Source organism: Malania oleifera, chromosome 7 (assembly GCF_029873635.1).
Source record: "Malania oleifera isolate guangnan ecotype guangnan chromosome 7, ASM2987363v1, whole genome shotgun sequence".
NCBI classification, from domain to species: Eukaryota; Viridiplantae; Streptophyta; class Magnoliopsida; order Santalales; family Ximeniaceae; genus Malania; species Malania oleifera.
Window position 1 is genome coordinate 3664855 of NC_080423.1, and position 20856 is coordinate 3685710.

At 38.0% G+C, this 20856-nt stretch overlaps 1 protein-coding gene across 1 annotated transcript; it reads left to right on the forward strand.

Annotated features, from left to right (window-relative positions):
• The first annotated feature begins 2597 nt into the window (after nt 1–2597).
• On the forward strand, nt 2598–20289 carry LOC131160623 (uncharacterized). Its single transcript, XM_058116468.1, has 4 exons — nt 2598–2608; nt 7195–7313; nt 17070–17147; nt 17327–20289. The coding sequence occupies exons 2-4, from the start codon at nt 7212–7214 to the stop codon at nt 19874–19876; spliced, it is 2730 nt and encodes a 909-aa protein (XP_057972451.1). The 5' UTR covers nt 2598–2608; nt 7195–7211; the 3' UTR covers nt 19877–20289.
• The last annotated feature ends 567 nt before the right edge of the window (nt 20290–20856 follow it).

The following is a 20856-nucleotide window of genomic DNA, read 5'->3' on the forward strand; positions in this document are numbered from 1 at the left end:
TTACATATTGAAAGGGATCTTTTGTTGTTTGGCTAATTGTGTTAGTTTGCTCTTTTTTATTTAGGAGTGATTAGCTTTAAAAACAAAATTTCACTTGGGTGCATGATTACAAATAGGAATTTGATATAACGATAATGAAATATGTTAATTCTTGGGTTGATGGTTGAATGTTTCAACATGAAAGATGCCTCTCAATTTGCCTGTGACTACTTATTTTAGTCTCAATTGTCAAGTACAATCACAAATTTTAAATATATAATTGAGAGTCAAATTCATTGGATTCTTAAAGGTATGTTTGGATCAAGAATTTTGTTTCAAAAAAGGAAAGAAAAAAAAAAAAAGGAGAAAATTTGTTGTTCTTTATATATATATATATATATATATATATATATATATATATTTACATGAAATACTATGAAAAGTGAAAATTTGTTTCAATACGATTAAAAAGTAGGAAAAATCAAATGATTTGTAAAATCAAAATTTTGTTCATGGATTTGATATATTTTTTATTTTCTTTCTCATTTTCTTTGATTACCAAACATAAAAATGTAGATTTTTATGTGTTTTCTTTTCTTTTTTTAATAATAATTTTCAAATTGCAATCGGGGTATAAAAGTAAAAAAACAAATGCATTATAGAAATATGAGAGATAGCAAAGTTAATACTATATATGCATTTATGTACAAATTCCATCTTAGAAGAGACCATGAGGATACATTTGAATTTAAAGATTTTAAAGAGTTCTCATTTGTGAGGAGGTACATGTTGAAGTAGGATACATATGGATAAAAAATAAAGCTGATAAAGATTAACCATTGTAAAATTGAGAATGACTTTTAGCATGAGATTTTAACAAGCTTATATACATTTTTTAAAATTTGACACGTCATGGACTTCTCTTGAACTTTAAAACCCCTACTTCCTTCGGAAAATATATATATATATATATATATATATGAATAGCGCACCTAAAACAACAAGTTTAGAAGGAATATAAGAGTTTCAAAAAATCAAATATCTAAGTAAATGTGGGATTTTTGAAATCTCATTAAGGTCTGTCATTTTACCAAACCTCGAGAAAGATTATAAATTTTAAAAAATATTGACGAACACAAATCTATTGACAATAAATGAAGAAAGTCATGACTTTTGTGTCTTAATGTATGTTATTGTCCCATGGATCGATCATAAATATCAAAATACTTAAATTCATCAATCTTTTTGTCTTAAATAAAATATAATTATTTTTTAAAAAAAATTAAAAATTAAGAAATTAAGGAGTCTCTCTCTCTCTCTCTCTCTCTCTCTCTCTCTCACGCAACTATTCCAAACATCTCAATCTCCCGCTCAACGAAAAAGCTCGCTCTCTGCTTCAGCTGCTCACTCTCTTTCAAAAATAGAGTGAAAACCCAATTTTCTGCGATCAAATTCTGCTAGAGAAGTAAGCACTCTTCTCTTTTGATTCTACTTTCCTATAATTTGATACTTCTTTCGGATCTTCTGATGTTTTCTCATTGTGATTCCTTCCTCCTCTCGTCTTGTGGGCTAAAACGGTTTTGTGTTCCCCACTTCGAGTCTGAAGAGGGAAAAGGAAAACCTTATAAGAAGAGGTGGAGGTGGAATGCAATGAGTACGAGTCTCCCCCTCCAAGGTTCCATTTAAAGTTTCCTTTCAATTGAATTACAAAATTTCTTTTGAAATGTTGTTTGAAATTAATCGAACTCTGAATTTCGGGTGAAATCCGATACTTCGCGAAGTATCCTACTCATGAAACTTGTCGTTCTTCCTTGAAATTGGCCAGGTGAAAATGGGCAACCCATTTTTTTTATTTTGGAAATGATGACCTTTGTACTAGCTTGCTTTTCGTAAATTTTCCTTTTCTGTATACAAGTAAGTCTTGAGATGGTCTCTTGGTTTATTAGGTGTAATCTGACTAAAAAATTGGCGTGTTCAATGAAAAATTTAGCATGTGATTATGCTAAAAGCTGTTTTGAATTTATAATGATAATAATAATGCTTATATAGAGACAAAAAAAAGGTGTGTGTTTCACAGTTGCGCCTCCTTAATAACCGTTAGACATGGTTTTTCATTCTTTCTCTCTCTCTCTCTCTCGCCCGCTATGCCTAGATATTAGTCACAATAATCTTTTGAAATTCCTCATCGTGGGCCACACTGATCTTCTTCGCATTCCTCTTTACACAGATGAATGGTAAAATTCCTCCTTCATCTTTTCTCTTTTCACATATTTCCTTTCAGAGTTGATTTACGTAGATGAACAAAAAAAAAAAAAAAAACTCAAGAAAACCTGGTCTACGCATCACTCACCACCACCAACACCATCGAGCCCGCACCACCATCGTCACAATCTGCTGGGCCACCACGGGATCAAACCCTCCTCCCCTTGCTGATCTGAAACCTTTTAAAAGATAACAAACTTGAGAGAGAGAGAGCCACACAACGAAGTGAATGAAGAATAAAGAATCTTCTGGTTTGGCTTGCTTCAATTCCTTGGGAAGCGTGTTCCCACATGGCCACAACCACTAAATTTCCCGCCCCCTCCTCCCCTTCATTTCCTTTAATGGCCAGGCAAGAAAGGCAATAAGGGTAAGTTTTCCAACATGCTATTATTATCTCAGTTTTTATTTGAGTTTCATATTTGAACTTCATTGAACGTATGTGCAATATATTATATACAAGAGGAAAAAGGTTTTGGGTAATTTACAAAGCATGAGTAAAGGAAGGGGATTAGGAAGGATTTATTTGCCTATTAGTTCAAGCATTTAATGTTTTGTTATAAGGTAATCCTCATTGTAAATCTAAGAATGAGAATTTGATTTGGGTATTTTTAAGAACTGAAATGCAGGAGGTTCTAAGAAGGTTCCACCCACTAATTTAATATATTCTTTTACTTTTTGCCTTCATTTGACTTATCTTAAACTTTAGTTTAGCACAATAGCTTAGCATTAATAGATAGATCTTATAGTTCTTTTAGTCCACATTTATACCACATATAAAATTATGAATAGTGTAAATTATTTTATGGACAATATTATTCTAATCTTTTAAAAATAATTCTAAAAATTCTTAATAGAAATTAATTTTTATAAAAAATATAAAAGTATGAATAGTGTAATTATTTTGTGGGTAAAAGTGTATTAATCTTTTAAAAGTAACAAGCACTAAAAGGAAAAAATAAACTAACAACATATGTACATATTAACACTAGGGATGTTCATGGTTCATTACCCACACTAAAGTTCTAAAGGTTTTAGTTCATTATTTTTGTGAAATGAAACCAATCCAAACTCATAAGAAAACCAATAGTAAAATGTATTTTACTTGGATAAATTAAAATGTATTTTACTTGGATAAATTAAAATGTTTCAACCTAAAAAAAAAAAAAAACTTGGTTAAAAAGTAAAACAAATTAGCACTGTATATAAATATCATGGATAAAATTATAAAATTACAACTAGTTATTAAATTATGGTAATATATTAAAGTATAATAATATATTATGTCAATATATATTTGTATCTAATGTCTATGTTTGTATTTATAGTTTTAGACAAATTATATTTTTTTATAAATAACTTTGAATATTTCGTTCTTTAATATTTATAATTTTAAATTATGATAATATATTGTTTAATTATTTGATTTTAGTAAAAATTATAAAAACATTTTATATAATATTAATTTTAATATAATCACGTGCAAAGCACGTGAGTATATTTACTAGTGTGTGTGTATATATATATATATATATATATAATTAGTAGATAAACCGATGTAACTTAAGAGTATATGATTTTTTTTTTTTTTAAGAAAAAAAGGGCGGCACCTCCTTACTTTATTAGAAAACCCCTCACTTATGGCAGAAGAAAACCGTGGTTCCAGCAAATAAAATTACAAGTAGATAGAAACTAAACGTAACGAAAAGGAAACCGAAGACAAAACAACACATTAGACTCTTAAATTAGGGAGACCAATTTTGTCAAGTCATATCATGTCTCTAATTAGACGAGGTAAAGAATCAAACTCTAGATATCTCATAGTGGTGCCTACCTCTCCTTGACATGACAAGAAATTCGCAGCCTTATTTCCTTCTTTGAATTGGTGAGCAATGGTAAAATTAATCATGAAAAGAGCCTCAAGCAATTCTTCCCAAAAATCCCACAAATACCATACCATGCATTTCCGAGAACGAACCCAATCGACCACTACATTAGCGTCACATTCATCTCCACGTTCATATAATCCATCTCTTTGCACATCCGCACTCCTTCTGTCAAGGCCCTAAGTTCGACTTTATTATTAGTGCCATAGCCAGAGAAGGATGAATAAGCACCTAGGAAATTTCCGCTGCAACCTCGAATCACACCACCCCCTCCACAAGTCCTTGGATTCCCACGGCAACTACCATCTACGTTTAGCTTTTTGAACCCAACCTGAGGAATCCCCCACCTAACAACACGAGGAGTCTGTGTTTTCGGAGTAATAATTGGAATCTCAAGAGCACTTAGAACTTTGCTAGCCTGAGTTGAAAGGGATTCACTTGTTCTCATATTCTCCGAAATCCTCCTAAGCCAAACCTTAATTGTCAACCAAACTCCTTCAGCCGATTCCTTAGCACTTTCCATTCGGGCTTTACAACGGTGCACCCAAAGTCTATAAGTTATTAAACTCGGTAAGATACCAATGATTACACCCCTCTGAGTCAATTTCTTAGCATAAGTAAACCATTGTTGAACACAACAAATCCAAGAAACTGCAGTCGTACAAGGAACCCCCAAGGTTGTAGCGGCAAGATCCCAAACCTTCACAGCAATCTCGCTCGAACAGAGCACATGATTCAAGGTTTCTGTTTGCCCCAACTTGCAATAGTTACACTGAGAAGCAAAAGCAATTCCCAAGGATTGAACTTTCTCATCCAATGGCAAGTTGTCAAAACGAGTTTTCCAAACACATATGTTGACCTTCTTTGGCAAGAGATTGTGCCACAACCAATCCATATCCCTTACATGTGGCCCTTTGACTCTAATTAAATCCCAGGCACTTGACGACTTGAAGCTTCCTTTATCATTGAGTTTCCAAATTAGAATATCCTCACCTTGTCTCCCACAAGCAATATTCTGTATGACTTCTTCGGCTTTAACATTACCAACCAACTCTACTAAGTGCTGCCTATCCCAGGCACCATCCACCTACACATCTTTAACATTCAGCAGAAGGTTTTGAATATTGTTAAATTGCAAATAAAGCGGGCCACTAGCCAACTAGTTTTCAAACCAAAATGAACCTTTGCCATTCTTTACCTTTAGCTGTACGTTCTCTGTCACCTGAGGAAAACCCGCATAACAGATTTCCAAAACCTAGAACTCGAGTCTTTAGGAACCACCATAAGGATATGACCTTGTTTCACATAATTAGCATGGGAAAATTTTGTCCAAAGATTATCTAGAGTCATGAGCCTCCAAGCAAATTTCATATGAAGAGATTTTTGAACTTCACCAAAATCACAAACACCTAAACCACCCTCACTAGTGGGCTTGCACAGCTTAGACCACGAGCATTCTTCACTTTCGGCTTTCCATTTATCTCACCCCAAAAGAACGTTGAAAGGATAGAATTCATCTTCTTTTGAACTGCCTTCGGAATGTCTAATACCGCTAACAAATGAGTCGTCATACAAGTGAGAACATGCTTTAAAAGAATTAGACGACCACCTTGCGAAAGCAGCTTTAGCTTCCACCCCGCCACCTTACTTTTTATTTTTGAACCAAAGGCTCCAAGGATCTAATTGTTAAATGCCCAGAAACAATTGGGACACCTAAGTAAGTGACTGGGAAAACACCCTCCACAAATCTTGTTAATCTTATCAGACTCCGGCTCCGCCACATTGGAATTTTCTTTGAAAAGAAAATAGCTGATTTTTCTTTGCTAATCATTTGGCCAGACCACTACTCATAGATACCCAGAACTTTAATAAGATGCCGCATGGATCGCTTCTCCCCATTAAGAAAATTAAAAATGTCATTTGCATAGAGTAAATAGGAAATCAAAGGAGCCCCCACAGGGTGTGAAAAACAGCCAATACGCCCCACCTTTTAGTTTTTCTGCAGCAATCGAGATAAAACCTCCTCCATGACAATAAATAGATAAGGCGATAACGGGTCACCCTACCTTAAACCTCTAGTAGGTTTGAAGAATCCTTTGTAAGAACCATTCATCATAAAGGAAAACCAAGGAGTCCAAATACATTTAACCACCAACTTACAAAAATTTGAAGATAAACCAAATCCCTCTAACACCCGAAGCAAAAAATCCTAGTCGACCCGGTCATAAGCCTTTGCCATGTCAATTTTCACCATAATATTACCACCAACATTATTTTTGTTCAAGGAATGCACCATCTCCTAAGCAAGAGTAATATTTTCAAATATACAACTTAAGAGTATATGACACTATGCATGCAATTGCATTCCTTCATGGACAACCTATATTTTGTATTGTAAGTATTCATTGCTGGATCCCAATTTCAGACAATGACAATCGTTAGATGCTTCTTGAAGACATTTTTGATGTTCCGTAAATGTATCCAATTCAAAATATATCTTAATTTCGGACGTTATTTTGGCTCCTCGGACATTCCTTGGATGTGTTTTTCCGTGCTTCTTCAACATCCTTCAGTCATAATAATGATGCATCAAATATGACTTTTTTTTATTCATTAAATTATCATTACAAAGGAGGAACAAGAACAATATGGCCTTTAAAAAATTACTTTGAAGTTGTCAATATCACAATTGAAGAAATGAAATATTGAGCATTTTTTTCAGAAAAAGGGATGGAGAAGCATATGCAGTAATATTGGATGTTTTTTTTTTTTTTAATATATACCACACCAAAATATCTGAACATCCTTTTTGCGTATTTATTGGCTTTTATCTCCTCATTTTTTTGCATCCTATGTTTCTTTTTCTCTATTTTCTGTGTCCCCTTATCCATATTGTGCTGTACCTATGTCCCACTCCCATGTCCCTAATGCTTAACAGAGATGTGATCTTGTCATCTTAAAGTCATCATATATCAAGCCCTGAGAGAGAGATCTATAACATTAACTAAGTAAAGGTTTTAAGGTAGTTTTTTGATTTATGTTTGATAATAACGACTTTAATAATTGCTAGCAGGCTCTCTTGTAAAGATGGAACTAGAGGATGTAAAGTCTGATCTCACTGCCTTAAGAAAATTATATGGGCTTCTCCAAAGTAATGGAGTTGGTCAGCGCAGTACGACCTCAAAATTTGTAAGCTCTTTTAGCCACATGAGCATTTTTTTTTATTTTCTTCTTTAATTGTTAAAGGACTTTGTTTGTGCAACACACACACACACACACACACACATTTTCTCCTGAATAAATTGAACATTGTTAGTTTGGCATTTTGCAATATTGTAATTACTGTAGATGTCATAGAAACTGATTGGAGGGTATGACTGGCTGGCATTGACAAGTTTTGATTTGGGGAGGGTTGGGGCAGCTAACAAGGTGGTGGTGGTTAACACATGGCATCCCTACACATCAACGTAGGTGTAGGAGGAATCAGCAATATTTTTAGGAACTTAGGATTTACTTATTGTTCCTTTATTTACTTATATTCTTTAATTTCTTCCACAAACTCGCATGTGTGTGTGCACACACAAACTTAATGTTATATGATAGCAAGTGTTTGAGGTCCTTGAAGCATGCTTTAGTCTCTAGGGAATAGTTGCAAGGAGTGGCCCAGATGCTTGGGGCACTTAAGATTCTTCTCTATATGTGCTAAGCACATCGACTGCACTTTTTTCAAATCTCCAGGATTGTGAAGTGTGAAGTAGATTTTTTAAAAACAGAATCTAGTTATGCACTAACATCTAAAAGGAGCTAAACTGAACTCACAAAGGCTGGATCCCATGATGGAGTATGCATACTTGTGGGGTTTTCACTGTCAATTAAGTGGGAACTTTCATGAAGCACTTGATGCATGGCCTCTTTGTGAATGACTGCTTGATTACACATTTCTCATGTCTTCATGGGGGTAGATATCACAAATTAGTGACAATCAAAATACTCAAGATCTGCATTGAGTATTTTAGATTGTCGATGTGATAGGAGATTAGAGATGTGATTATCGCAGTTTCATTCTACAATTCACATTGATATGAAGGTGTTTTAATTTTCTTTGATTGGTAACACTTGTTTATCACTTTTGTTCAGAGAGTGGCTCTCATGTAATTGCTTCAGTTTTTTTTTTTGGTTCTTTGTTTTTATGCGTATTACTCATTCTCCACCCTTGTAATTCAAAATTCAAATCAAGCAGGTTGGTGGCAGGCGCTTGTTCACTTTTATGCCTTGTTGATATGAATTTTGATGGCTTGCAATTCAAATGGAAAGCTCTTGGTTTAGTACCTTAGGTGAAAGACCATAGTTGAGAGCAGTAAGGGCATTGGATCACATTATTTTCATTTGTCTTTTGGCTGATGTTAGCTGTTGTTTCATTCTAGACATGAACTGCAGCTGCTCATATTTCCAGATGGAAAGAAAGCTGTGTAGTTGGTGGCTTTTCTTGAAGGCTCCATAGGTGTTGGTGACAAGAAGCAAGGAAAATTCCCAGAATAATGGAGTTGAACTGGGGACTCTAATGCAAAGACTATAGGTCAAGAATATTCTTTGTGAAAATATGGATGGCCAGGTTATGGCAAATCCGCTAGGGGGAAGGGGGGGGGGGGGGGGGGTGGGGGGAACTTGAAGGGATGATAGTTCCAAGCAAGCCTTGTTATTTCAATTATTTTATTTTTAAAAATTTTTAAAGAGAATAACAGCAGCTACTAGTACCAATAATGTTTCTCTGACAAGTCAAAGGCCAACAGTGGTTATCCTAGGAGAGATGATTATATTTTTTGGAAAGTGGCAATACACTAGGCAAAAAGAGAAAGCTTAATCTATTATCAAATTCAGAAGGCATCTAGGAAGAAGTTGATTCTCCTCTTTAGGATGAGGGACCAGTAATGGTTTGACATGGGCCAGATGGGTTAATAGTTAGGCCCAAACCGGTTTAAGTAATTGGTTATTGGAGATTTGCTCATTCAATGGAAGTATTGCAGCATGGAGATTTTGGCGAAATATGGAGATGGAAAGAGAGTTTGTAAAGAGTCTTTTGGTTTTTGTTTATGGGAATATATTTGGAGAGAATGAAAATATTTTTTGTTTGTTGTCATTTTAAAGTGAGGAGAGTAATAGACTCTAGTTCTGGAAGGTTTTATGGTGTTATGGCTCTAGCTCAAGATATTTGGGTCTTTATCACCCTAGAAGTGGATATGGATGATAATTGAATTATTTCAGTGAATGTTTGTGTATGTTGGGATCCTCTTTTATAAGTGTTGGAAGCTGCAAGGATACCAGAAGATTATGGTTTTGTTTAGTTTTGTGCCTGCTTGGGGTTATTTGGATAGCATGCTAACGTATTTAGACTTACAGTGTATTGCATAGGCTTGCTCTTGAATTTCTTCAAAGCAGTTTTTGTAGTTCTATGATGCATTTGGTTGCCATGCTAATGTATGCAGAGCATAGGCTTACCTTGAGTACACTACTTTCTTGAAAGTAATAGGCATAGTGGCACAACTAGTTAAGGCTAGAAGTACGTCATTTGTAAAATGGACAGGATGACTAGTGCACTCCAAAAGATGCAAAAATCAACCCAAACCAAGGTTCAACAACAAGCCTGCTAGTTGCAACTTAAATATATGCTATTAGAGCTGGGATTACTACAACTCTTAGTGCTAGACATACTTTCAATTGGATTCTTATTAAGGCATTGTCCTTGTGCAAATGGCCTTGGCCTTTGTTGGTGGGTGTGCCATGGTGTCACGGGCCGATTATTTTCACACCGTTGTGAAAGGGCCATGTGGCACTAGCTAAAGCACTCTTGCTTAACTAGCTAGCCTATCGTTTACCAACATTCATTTATGAAGCACTTTCATTAGCATTCAATCAAATGGTAGCAGAAACAGTAATCAATCATGAAAGTAATGGCAAACAAGTAGTAAACATTGAAGCAACGCAATTCATTAACAATACCTCTGTTGACATTGTGTGTTTAGTGAGGGAGGCAAGTAGGCTAAACACATTGACAATAGCTAGTGAGTTTTACAAGACAAATGAACACTCATCCTCCCCTAAAGAGGTTTTTATGTAAATATCATCCTAGCACTAGGAAACATCAAAGTGACTGAGGAGTCATACTGCCTTATTTAGCATACAAAGACACTACTAGCAGAAAATAACCCTACACTTGTATTTACATGATGGAAACCCATCCCAAGCACACGAGACAAGCGGTCATAGGCAAGCATAATGCCCTGAACAAGCTTAGCTCGTGACACTCCCCCACTTATGCGGTCGACGTCCTCGTAGACTTTGGCGCTAGGTACACTTCAACTTTATCCATGAACGGTTGCATATCTTCCGTAGAAATCCAACTAATTTCTTTATCACCAAGGTCTTTCCACTTCACTAGGAACTCTTGCCGCTTCTTCCTTGAGGATATGAACTCTCTGTTTGCAAGGATCTCTTCAATATCATGTTTTTCAGGTTGCACTGTCTTCAACTTTGCTCTGTTTGACTAACTTCTGCTCGGATCGTCGGTGTTGGTGTCGACATTGAAAGGCTTGAGGCAGCTGACATGAAACACATGATGCACTATGTTGAAGTGTTGCGGCCTTCTCCCCTGATCGACCCATATCTTCATTGGCTCAGAAGCTTTCTCCAGATAGGCTCGAGCAATCTTTGCATTCCGTCTCCATTCTCTGGTGAAGATGTACGCCCTGGGATTCTTTCCTTCGTACGAGTCCCCACTGTGTGAGGTAACAGCGGCTGGTGGCTTGTAACAAGCTCAAAAGGGCTCTTGTTGGTTGCTGAGCTCCTTTGGGCATTGAAACATAACTGAGCCACATCAAGTAATTGCATCCCATTCTTTTGGTTGTCGTTGACAAAATGGCGCAAGTACTCTTCTAGTAGCTCTCTAAATCTCTCCATCTGTTCGTCTGTTTATTGGTGAGAACTCGAAGAGATGTCAAGATGTGACCTGAGGAAAACGTTGTCAAGAAATTGTCAGTGAATATTGAGTCTCGGTCACAAACAATGCCTTGAGGAACACCTCAATATTTCACAACAGTCACAAGGAACAATTGTGCTGTCTCCTCTGCCGAACAGTACTTTGGTGTGGCCATAAATGTACCATACTTCGAAAACCTATCTACCCCCACAAGTATATACCCTGCATCTCCCACTCTGGGCGGGTTGGCGATGAAGACCAGTGAGACACTTTCCCACAGTTTGGGCGGTACTAGTAAGGGCTCCTGCAATCCTGCACTCTTCTTTCAGTCCACCTGGTCTTGTTGGCAAGTGAGACAAGTTCGGGTATGATGAACCACATCATCATGCATGTGTGGCCAATAATAACTCTCCTTCAGTAGTCTTGTCATTGTAGTCATTCTCCACGAATACCCCTCAACGAACTTCCTGTAATATTTGGCAAGGCCAAGAAAGGAACACAACTCCTTCACTGTTGTGGGGATCTTCCATTCTTGAATCATCCTTACCTTCTTCATATCCTTCTAGATACGACCTTGCCCAACCACGTGATCAAGGAATTTGTTGCTCTGTTGAGTGAAAGAGCACTTCTCTTTCTTCACATACAGGTTGTTTCCCCTCAGCCTATCGAACACCTTTCGTAGATGCTCTTTATGTTTCCTCTGAAACAACACTGATGCTCCCAACGGTGCTTTGGAAGGACGAACACATCTTGTTTCTAACTTATCAAACTGTTTCCCCAACTCTGCTATCTCTAGAGGCGCCATCTGACATGACCCTTTTGCAGGTGGTTTCACTCCTGGCGACAACTCAATCTCATGCTCCACAATCCGTTGTGGAGGCAAGTTGTGAGACAGCTTATCCGGCATCACCTCCTTATACTCATCCAACACTGCCTGGATGGTCGTAGGCACCAGGTCTTGGCCTACTTGTTCATCTACCACCACCGTGGTTAGATGTGTCTGCTCACCCTTTCTGAATCCCTCCTTAAGTTGCATGGCTGAAAGGGACTTCCCATCATCATCCTTTCTTTGCAACGACTTGCACCATGCATGAGTGATCTCCTATCATACATAGGGAACCAGCAGAAAGCATCAACATTGCCTTCGTCCCCCTTAGGGATTCCATTCCTAGAATGACTGGAAAGTCATCCAATGGCTTTGCTATGAAATTTGCATAACCTTCCCACAGTCCAAGCTTCATTGTCACTTGCTTGGCTACTCTCAAAGTAGGTTGGGCTACAGAATTAACTGCTTTCATGCGCCCTATATCCTTCTCTAAGGATAAGTTACGTCTCTATGCTTCCAACTGTGAAACAAAATTATGAGTAGCCCCGGTATCCACCATAGTGCGGGTACTCTTCCCATTGATCCTCAAGTCCACAAACATTAGCCCTTTTGCTCGTGTAACTTTCGGTGCTTTCGCCCTACTTTTTCAATGCGTTCACCTGCCGCATGGCACCCATCCTTGGGGTATCGTCCTCTTCCTCCTCATTTTCCGCCACTTATCTCAAAGTGGAAGCTTGTAAGGCATTGAGTAAGCCCTTGTGTGGGCACTCCATAACTCTATGAGGGCCTCCACACAAGTAGCATGAAATTATACTCTTCCCCTTTCCATTGGGTGTGTTGAACCCACGAGAGGACGAAGCTTCCTTAGAAGTTGATGCTTTATAGTCGGCTCCCCCACTCTTGGGTTTGCCTGTCTTGAAATACTTTTCACTGTTTCCCTCTTTGCCAAACCCTTTAGACGATGCGGGGTTATCACCAGCGCAGTCAGTCAAGCGTTCCGCGGCAGCTTGTGCAATAGACAACTCTTGAACTCTTTGCCTATGAAGTTCAGTTCTTGCCCACAATTTCATCCCCTCAAGAAAATAGAATAGCTTGTCGTTCTCTTACATGTCCCTGATATCCAACATCAAAGAAAATTGTTTCACATATTCCCTGATTGACCCATTATGTTTGAGCTCTTTCAGCTTTTCTCTAGCATTATACTCAACGTTCTCAGGATAGAATTGTGCCTTGAGCTCTTTCTTCAAGTTTGCCCAACTATCCACTACATAGCGTCCAATTTCAATTTCATTGTACTTGGTACACCACCACAGTTTGGCGTCACCACGTACATGGTTGTAATATCCACCTTCACCTGTTTTAAGGCATCCTCACAGCGCGAATGTACTACTCCACATAAAGCAAGAAGTTCTCCAACTTGTTGGCATCACAGGCACCCCCATACATCCTGAGTTCTGCTACCTTGGTCTTGCTAACTCCTGGAGTGTTGGAGTTCTCCATAGTAAGAACCATCAGATTCATCTTTGCATCTAGATAAGCTATCCGCGATTGCAAAGTTTCCATTGAATGGTGAACGTCCTTCGAAATTTCACCTATTAAACTTGCTTGATGCTTTTGTGATTCCATCACTTCATCAACAAGTTCCCTCAGTTGGGCCACCTTTGTGGCCACATTGTTGGCTGTTGCCTCAGCCTGTGCTTCCAACACGCTAATTCCCTCAACATTGTTTGGCGACATGGTCACTTACCAAATCTTTCCAATTCCCACAACGAAGGTAACTGAATTCACGTAGCCAATAACCTTTGCTCTGATACTAGGTGTCACGAGTCGACTATTTTCACACCACTGTGAAAGGATCATGCGGTGTTAGCTAAAGCACTCTTGCTTAACTAGCTAGCCTATTGTTTACCAACATTCATCCACAAAACACTTTCATTAGCATTCAATTAAATGGTAGCTGAAACAATAAGCAATCATGAAAGTAGTGGCAAGCAAGCAGTAAATATTGAAGCAACACAATTCATTAACAAAACCCCCATTGACATTGTGTGTTTAGCGAGGGAGGCAAGTAGGCTAAGCACGTTGACAATAGCTAGTGAGTTTTACAAGACTAATGAACACTCACCCTCCCCTAAAGAGGTTTTTATGTAAATACCATCTTGACACTAGGAAACATCAAAGTGACCGAGGAGTCATACTGCCTTATTTGGCATACAAAGACACTACTAGCAGAAAATAACCCTACACTAGTATTTACATGATGGAAACCCATCCCAAGCACACGAAACAAGTAGTCATAGGCAAGCATAATGCCCTGAACAAGCTTTGCTCTTGACAGCATTGTCTTGGGCATGGCCTTATCATTGGTTAAGAGGGAAGTCATATCTTTGACGGTCATGCTTTACCTTCACAATTGCTTTGGGAATTGGGATAGGACTTTTTTTCTTGCTTCTCTGTGGGCTTTCTTGTTTGGGTGCCTTGACAGAATTTTTTGGGGTACTTTTGCTAGAGGGTTGGGTGGCTTTGTTGGCTTGGCCTTTCTTTCTTTTTTCTTTCTTTTTCTTTTCATTTATTTTTTAGTATATTTTTTGACTTATCCTTCTTCATCCTCTTTCTTTTTCTTTGTTTTAATCCTTGGACAATGCCTTATCCTCCTCTTTTTTATATTAAAGAAGGAATTCCTTTGAATTTTGTGTCTACCGGCTGTCTCTGCTAGAATGTACAATTTTTTATGGATCTTTTGGAACCTGCCTTTGGCACACATAATTATGGATGGATTATATGATACAAGGTTGACAGTGAAGAGGATATTGTTATTTTGTTTGGAAGGAAGTTTGAAATCTCCTCAAATCTTATTAATGGGTTTTGAATGGTATGAACAAGGTGGATCCCCCTAGGAAATCTGTTTGGAAGATTGGAGTTGCATATACAGTTGCCTTCTTTGGTTGGTCAACTAGTTAGAATTGCTTGCTTTACCTTTTTTTTGCTTATTAGAGGTGCTAACTGCCATTTGGAAAAATTACTGTTAGTCGTGGTTAGTGTTTGAACCAGCACTGCCTTGTTTTCCAAACAGCACATAGTGGTCTTCATAAACGCAGTACTACAGCCTTATTTCTCTAACTTGGTAATTTGGAGTTGCGTACACAGTTGCCTTCTTTGATTGTTCAACCAGCTAGAATTGCTTGCTTTACTTTTTTACCTTACTAGAGGTGCTAACTGCCATTGGATAAATTACTGCTAGTCATGGTTAATGTTTGAAACAGCGCTGCCTTGTTTTCGAAACAGCACGTAGTGGTCTTCACAAACACAGTGCTGCAGCCTTATTTCTTTAACTTGGTTTTCTTGTTATTTCCCCAACCCATGCGTTTGGGTAATATTCTTGGTATAAGAGTGTTATTTTATTTGGGCTTGTATCCTGAGTAACAATAATTTCCTGAAACACCTGCATAGTGGGAAAATTGTTAGGATAGTACCTTTCAGCTACATTGTACAGAAAAATTCTGACTTTTGATTATTCTCATAAGCTATTTACAGTTTTACACTGGTTAATTTGAGTTGAATGTTAAGAATGATAGTGGCACAGTTTCTCATTAACTGTTGCATTGTCCATTAGCATTCATGGTTTTACTTTTCTTCAAATTTTTGGGTAATCTCTTTTCTGCAAAGGATATGCCACTCTTTTGGAGGGGATAGCTGTCCTTAAATCTAAGGAGATCGGCCAACTATTTGGATGCTTTCGAGCATTTTTGGGACAAACAGAATATGAGAATCTTTGGGAGTGTTGAGCTTCCTGCCATGAGGTCAATGGCTTAAGATTCTTCTTTTTTAGCTTATTTGAGTAGTTGCAAACCCCGCAGTAGGGCTTCAGCTCTCTTATTTCTTTGATTTGTGGATTATTTATCTATTGTATTGAGTTTGTCTTCTTGAATGAATACTTCAAATATTCCTTCATTCTCATTCTTTTCATTTAATAATGTATATTTAAAGAAAGTCTGATTGGATGCTTTGCATAATGATTTTCAAGAAATGTGAAAAAGAACTTTGATTTTTTTGTTCATGGTTTTTCCAGTAACATCGTAAGATATTTTTAAATTTTGAAAATGTTCCGAGAGCTGATTCGTCCATCAACCTAACAAGTGACTTTTTATTACATGTGGGAAGCATTTGTAGAATATTTAGTGTTCATTTAAGATGACTTAAATGACTTCTTAGAGCACAATTTTCAGAGTTCAGCCATCATCATCATTGGAGTTGGAAACTGTTTTTACTTCTAAAATCACTTTAGGATGAAATTTAGTTGTTGAAACTTTATCTTGAGATAGTTTTAGATCAAGATTTCTTTTCAACTAAAATGGTGCATTCTAACTTACCCCTCCCCCTCTCCCCTTTTTCTTTCTGCTGTATGCTATCTTATGTCTCATTCAAATTTGCATATTATTCTTCTCCGCTTATTCCCCGATAAAGGTAAAGGTATAATTCTTAATTTCTTTTTCATTGTGTTTTTTTTTCTACCTCATTGGAAACCCACTGGGCATGGGCTACAGTGCTACACAACCCCCTCCACCCCCTCTTTGGGTGTGCATGTGCATGAGTTATATCAGTGATTTCTACTACTAGCTGCGGCCACATGTGCTCTGCAGATTTTGGTTGTTGTGGACAGTTTTTGGCAGTTTTTCAGAAGTTATAGACAATTTTTTTAAATTTATGGATCAAAATATGTGGAAAAAAATATGGAGAGTCAATGGCTAGTTTATTCATCAGTTGAAAAATTTATCTTAGCTCTGATTCTTTAGAAGAATTGTTTTGAAAAAATATAGAAAAAGAATGCAGATTAGAAATCTGCCTATGCTTCCCTTTGTTAATAGTAGAGATTCTAAGAAAAATTACAGTGGAAGTATATTTTATTATTCATCATATTATTATAGATGAAGTTACTATTAAACTGAGTCAGTGCTTAAAATGTGAAGTTCGAGGAATTTGCTTATTGATTGTGTGATATCAGATATTAGCAGTTCTGCTGCAGATTCTTCTCCAGTTAAGGTCCATTTAGCGAATGGCTTCTTAAATTGATTTGCAGGATAGAAAATCTTTTAAACGTTCTATATAGAATCTTGTCTACTTTCATTTTGCCTTTTTGTTGGAACAGTTGGATGACAAGGCACAGCTTCTATTAAAGAATTTGCTGGATGGTGCTGCAGAAAAGATGTTTGATGCTCATTCAAAGGTACATTCTCCTGATGATGACTGTCTTTCAGAGTCACTGGTTTTTAAGGCAGATCTACAAAAATGATTGACCGTCTTAATTAAAATTAGAGGGCCCTAAGCACTCTACTGGGACTTTTCTGACACTTCTTTGCTTTTCTACTTCTGTTGTCTAAATAGCTTTTATGCACTGTGTGATAGATTTTAGCAGCTCAATTAGACATATGTAAGATGTCCTGTGCTACTCAACTAGAGAAACCTAAGAGCACCCCAAAGTTGCAGCCTCCAACATCAGATATATTGAAAACCTTTTCCCATGTTGCTGAAAATTCAAGCAAAGATTCAAATTGCTGTACGGTTGCTTCATTAAAGGGTGAGCTACCACCTACCAAGCTAGAACCTCAAGACACAGTTTTGGAAATTCCAGAAGGCAGCATTTTTACTACTAAACTTGAAAACGGAAGAAACCATCGTCATATTGGTAAGCAAAGCAGTGTGAAGTGTCTAAATTCAGCCAAGGCGGTCAAAATCTCAGCCAACAAAAATGAGAATCATTGCAAGAGTCGTCAGGATCAGCAATCTGATTGGTATAGCCAATTTAGTCAGGTTAATGAGTATGTGGAAGAATTAGAATCAAAAGAGAAGGCTAAGTGGATTCTTGAACTTAAACAAAACTCTGGCATGGGCAGATCATTCACATTTTCATCCAGCAATCCTGCAACTCGAGTTTCTAAAGCAGGAGCTGAAGAGGTGGAACAAGCCAAGGCCACTGATATCTCAAATGAGGTTGCTAAGGCAATACAGCAAATAGAATCACGCCTTTCATACATGCACTTGGCTGATGGGGGATCATGTTCATTTGGGGATAAAAATGTGGCATATCAGGATCAGAGAACATCCATAGTCGGTTCAGTTCCAACTGCCTGTTCAGTTCGCCCTACGCTGCAGACAAAAGGAGTGAATGGGAAAGGAAAAGGTATGAGTGCCCTGATTGAGGCTCCTGGGTCTGTTACACCAAGTTCGTGGGCTAATCAGTGGCTTGTGGACCCAAATAGCTGCTCCAGCCGGGGGCATCTGAGTCAAGGTGATGATCCTATTTTGGCTAGACATAACTCACCGACTGACAAAGGTGGTAAACCTGGTGAAAATTCCAATCAGCCGTCAACAATTGACAATAACCCGCTCAGTTGGACACACTGTCAAAAATGTGGGAGAAAGAAGTGTACTATTTTGCCAGACCAGATGCTGTGTCAGGTTTCTAGTCATGGAACAAAATTACCCGACTTTCCTAGTCAGAGGACAAGCTGGGTTCCAGGCCACAGTGCCAAGGCCATTGTGGATAAAGTTAACCATGTGAATCAACCAGAGAGTCAAAATGATCATTCTCCATGTTTGTCTTCTAGTGTGATTCGGGGGCTAAGGATTTTACCAAGCCAGTCCAATAAAGTGAGAAGTCAATATCATAATCAAATGGCCACTAAAAAGACATTAATCAGGAAGGCTATAGCATCTCGGCCACCAATGCCCCTCAGCTCCCAAGCCTTGGAACCACGAAGACATATGCAAGCACTAGATTCTTGTTACAGGCCACATGGACCAACCCAAGCATTGGATCCTCGTCAAAACCTGAGACAGACTAGGGCAATGAAGCCGACCCAGTGGGGAAAGGATTTTCCATGTGAAATGATCCAGGCACAGGAGCCAACTCTACAGAATTATAGGCACAGCTTGATGACTGCAGGCCCCATCACCCGTAAAAATCCAACGTCTCGAGGGAATGGGACTCATGGAAGCACTCATGTGCGTCCCTTGAACGGAATTCTGACACGTCATCAGGATTTGGAGGAAACGAGTTGGAGCTCATGTAGCTCCTCAAGCTGGAAAACTCAGCCAACTAGCACAAATGGCAGTGATAATGTGATGTATTCGTTGTCAAGTCAACAGAATAACAGCAGCAACAGGGGTGATGGTGAAAGAGAGAGCGAGAGCAATAGCAACAGTAGCAGCAACAGCAACACCTTAAGCAGCTATTCACTCCCCAGTCAGCAAACGAGCATCAGCTCCAGTGAGGTAGACTCACAGCCACGTGGGAAGCAGTCCCATCTGATGGGTCTAACACCAAGGAGATTAGCACACAAGGCTGGCAAAAAAAGGTCCAGGAATCATCATTCAGATGTGGGTTCATGCAGAATGAGCACTAAGAAGACAAGTAGGCCAGAAAAAGGGACTGGACGGTTGAAGAGATTTAAGAACAAGTTAGCATTGATCTTTCATCACCATCACCACCACCACCATCACCACCATCACTCTGAGGACGATGATTCAGGCAGTGGTAACAAGGATCGGAAGGATGCAGGCCATGCTGCATCCCTGTGGAAGCAAAAGCAGAAGAAGGCCTCCCATGGTAAAGGCAAAGAGGAAGTATATGGAGAGCAAGTGGTACAGAAGTTGGAAAAATCAGCAGTAAGCAAGGTGCCGCATAAGCAACAGCGTGGGCAGCTCAATTCACTTGTTGATGGGCTGGTGAAGCATGTTCAATGTTCAAAGAAATCGAAACGGTCCAAGGCTGGCATCACGCAGCTGGGGAAGACACATGTTTTGAATAATGGCCATAAGGAGTTGGAGAGGAAGTTGCACTGGTGGCAGAAATTTCATCAGCAGAAGGGCGTGAAACTGCCCCTTGGGAAACGCCGCGTTAGGTTGGCCACTAAGAATAAAAAACCTCTATTAGGTGAGATGGAGATGAAATAAGGCCCTGGTAGCTTAGAAAATGCTATGCAATTTATTGATTCATAAACTTTTTTACCCTAAGGTTTATATCTTTGTAGGTACTTGGATGTTTTAGGAGAAAATTGAAAAAAAAAACACACCCACACACACACTTCTATATCGAATGGTCTTGTTGTACATTATTTAAATTGCTTGTGGGATGCTCTAATCAACCAAATTAGATTAAGACAGTTGCGCCCTTGAGGAAGAAGATCAAGTGTGTATCATAGGATGTTCAATCAACCAACTGCATTACTGCGGTCTGTTTCCATTTATCTTAATTCCATATCATTATAAATAGACCTGCCTCTCCATTTAGTACTCCAACTTCAAGAGACTGTATATGAATGTTTGTCTCCTGTTTGAATTAATTAATATTGCTGATATTATGGCCATTGGGCTCGATTGATGATTTTATTTTGTTTTGCTCTGTTTTGTTTTTATTTTTCATTTTTTTGGGACTTTGGTCCTTAAATCTGATTAGCTTGAATTGGAAGCACCATGTTAAAAGAAATTTGGAGATCTTGGAAGTAGAGAAATGATTTTTTTCAATGGTGACATGAAGGAGCAAAAACTAAGATTGTCTCGTGCCCTAGGTATTCTTTACCTACCCACCATGTCGGTTTCAGGAGAATATGATCATAAATCCATAATAGAGTCCGACCACAACGGTCGAATTGATTGACATAACGGAAAAGATCAGACTTTGTGGGAACAAAAAATAAAATGAAAAATTGTTATTCATCATAGTTTAATTTTTTCAATGACTAGAACTAGATGAGGATATATTGCTTGAATACATTGAATAAAAATTTGTTTCTTTGCATCAAAATTTTAGAAGGATCATTCAAGGGTTACTCGCTTTCGTTTTGACTTGGAATAAGACAAAAGAGATATTTTTGTCGTTTGTGGATAACTCGGATAGGTGCAATAATTTGTAAGAATAAAATATCCCGTATAAA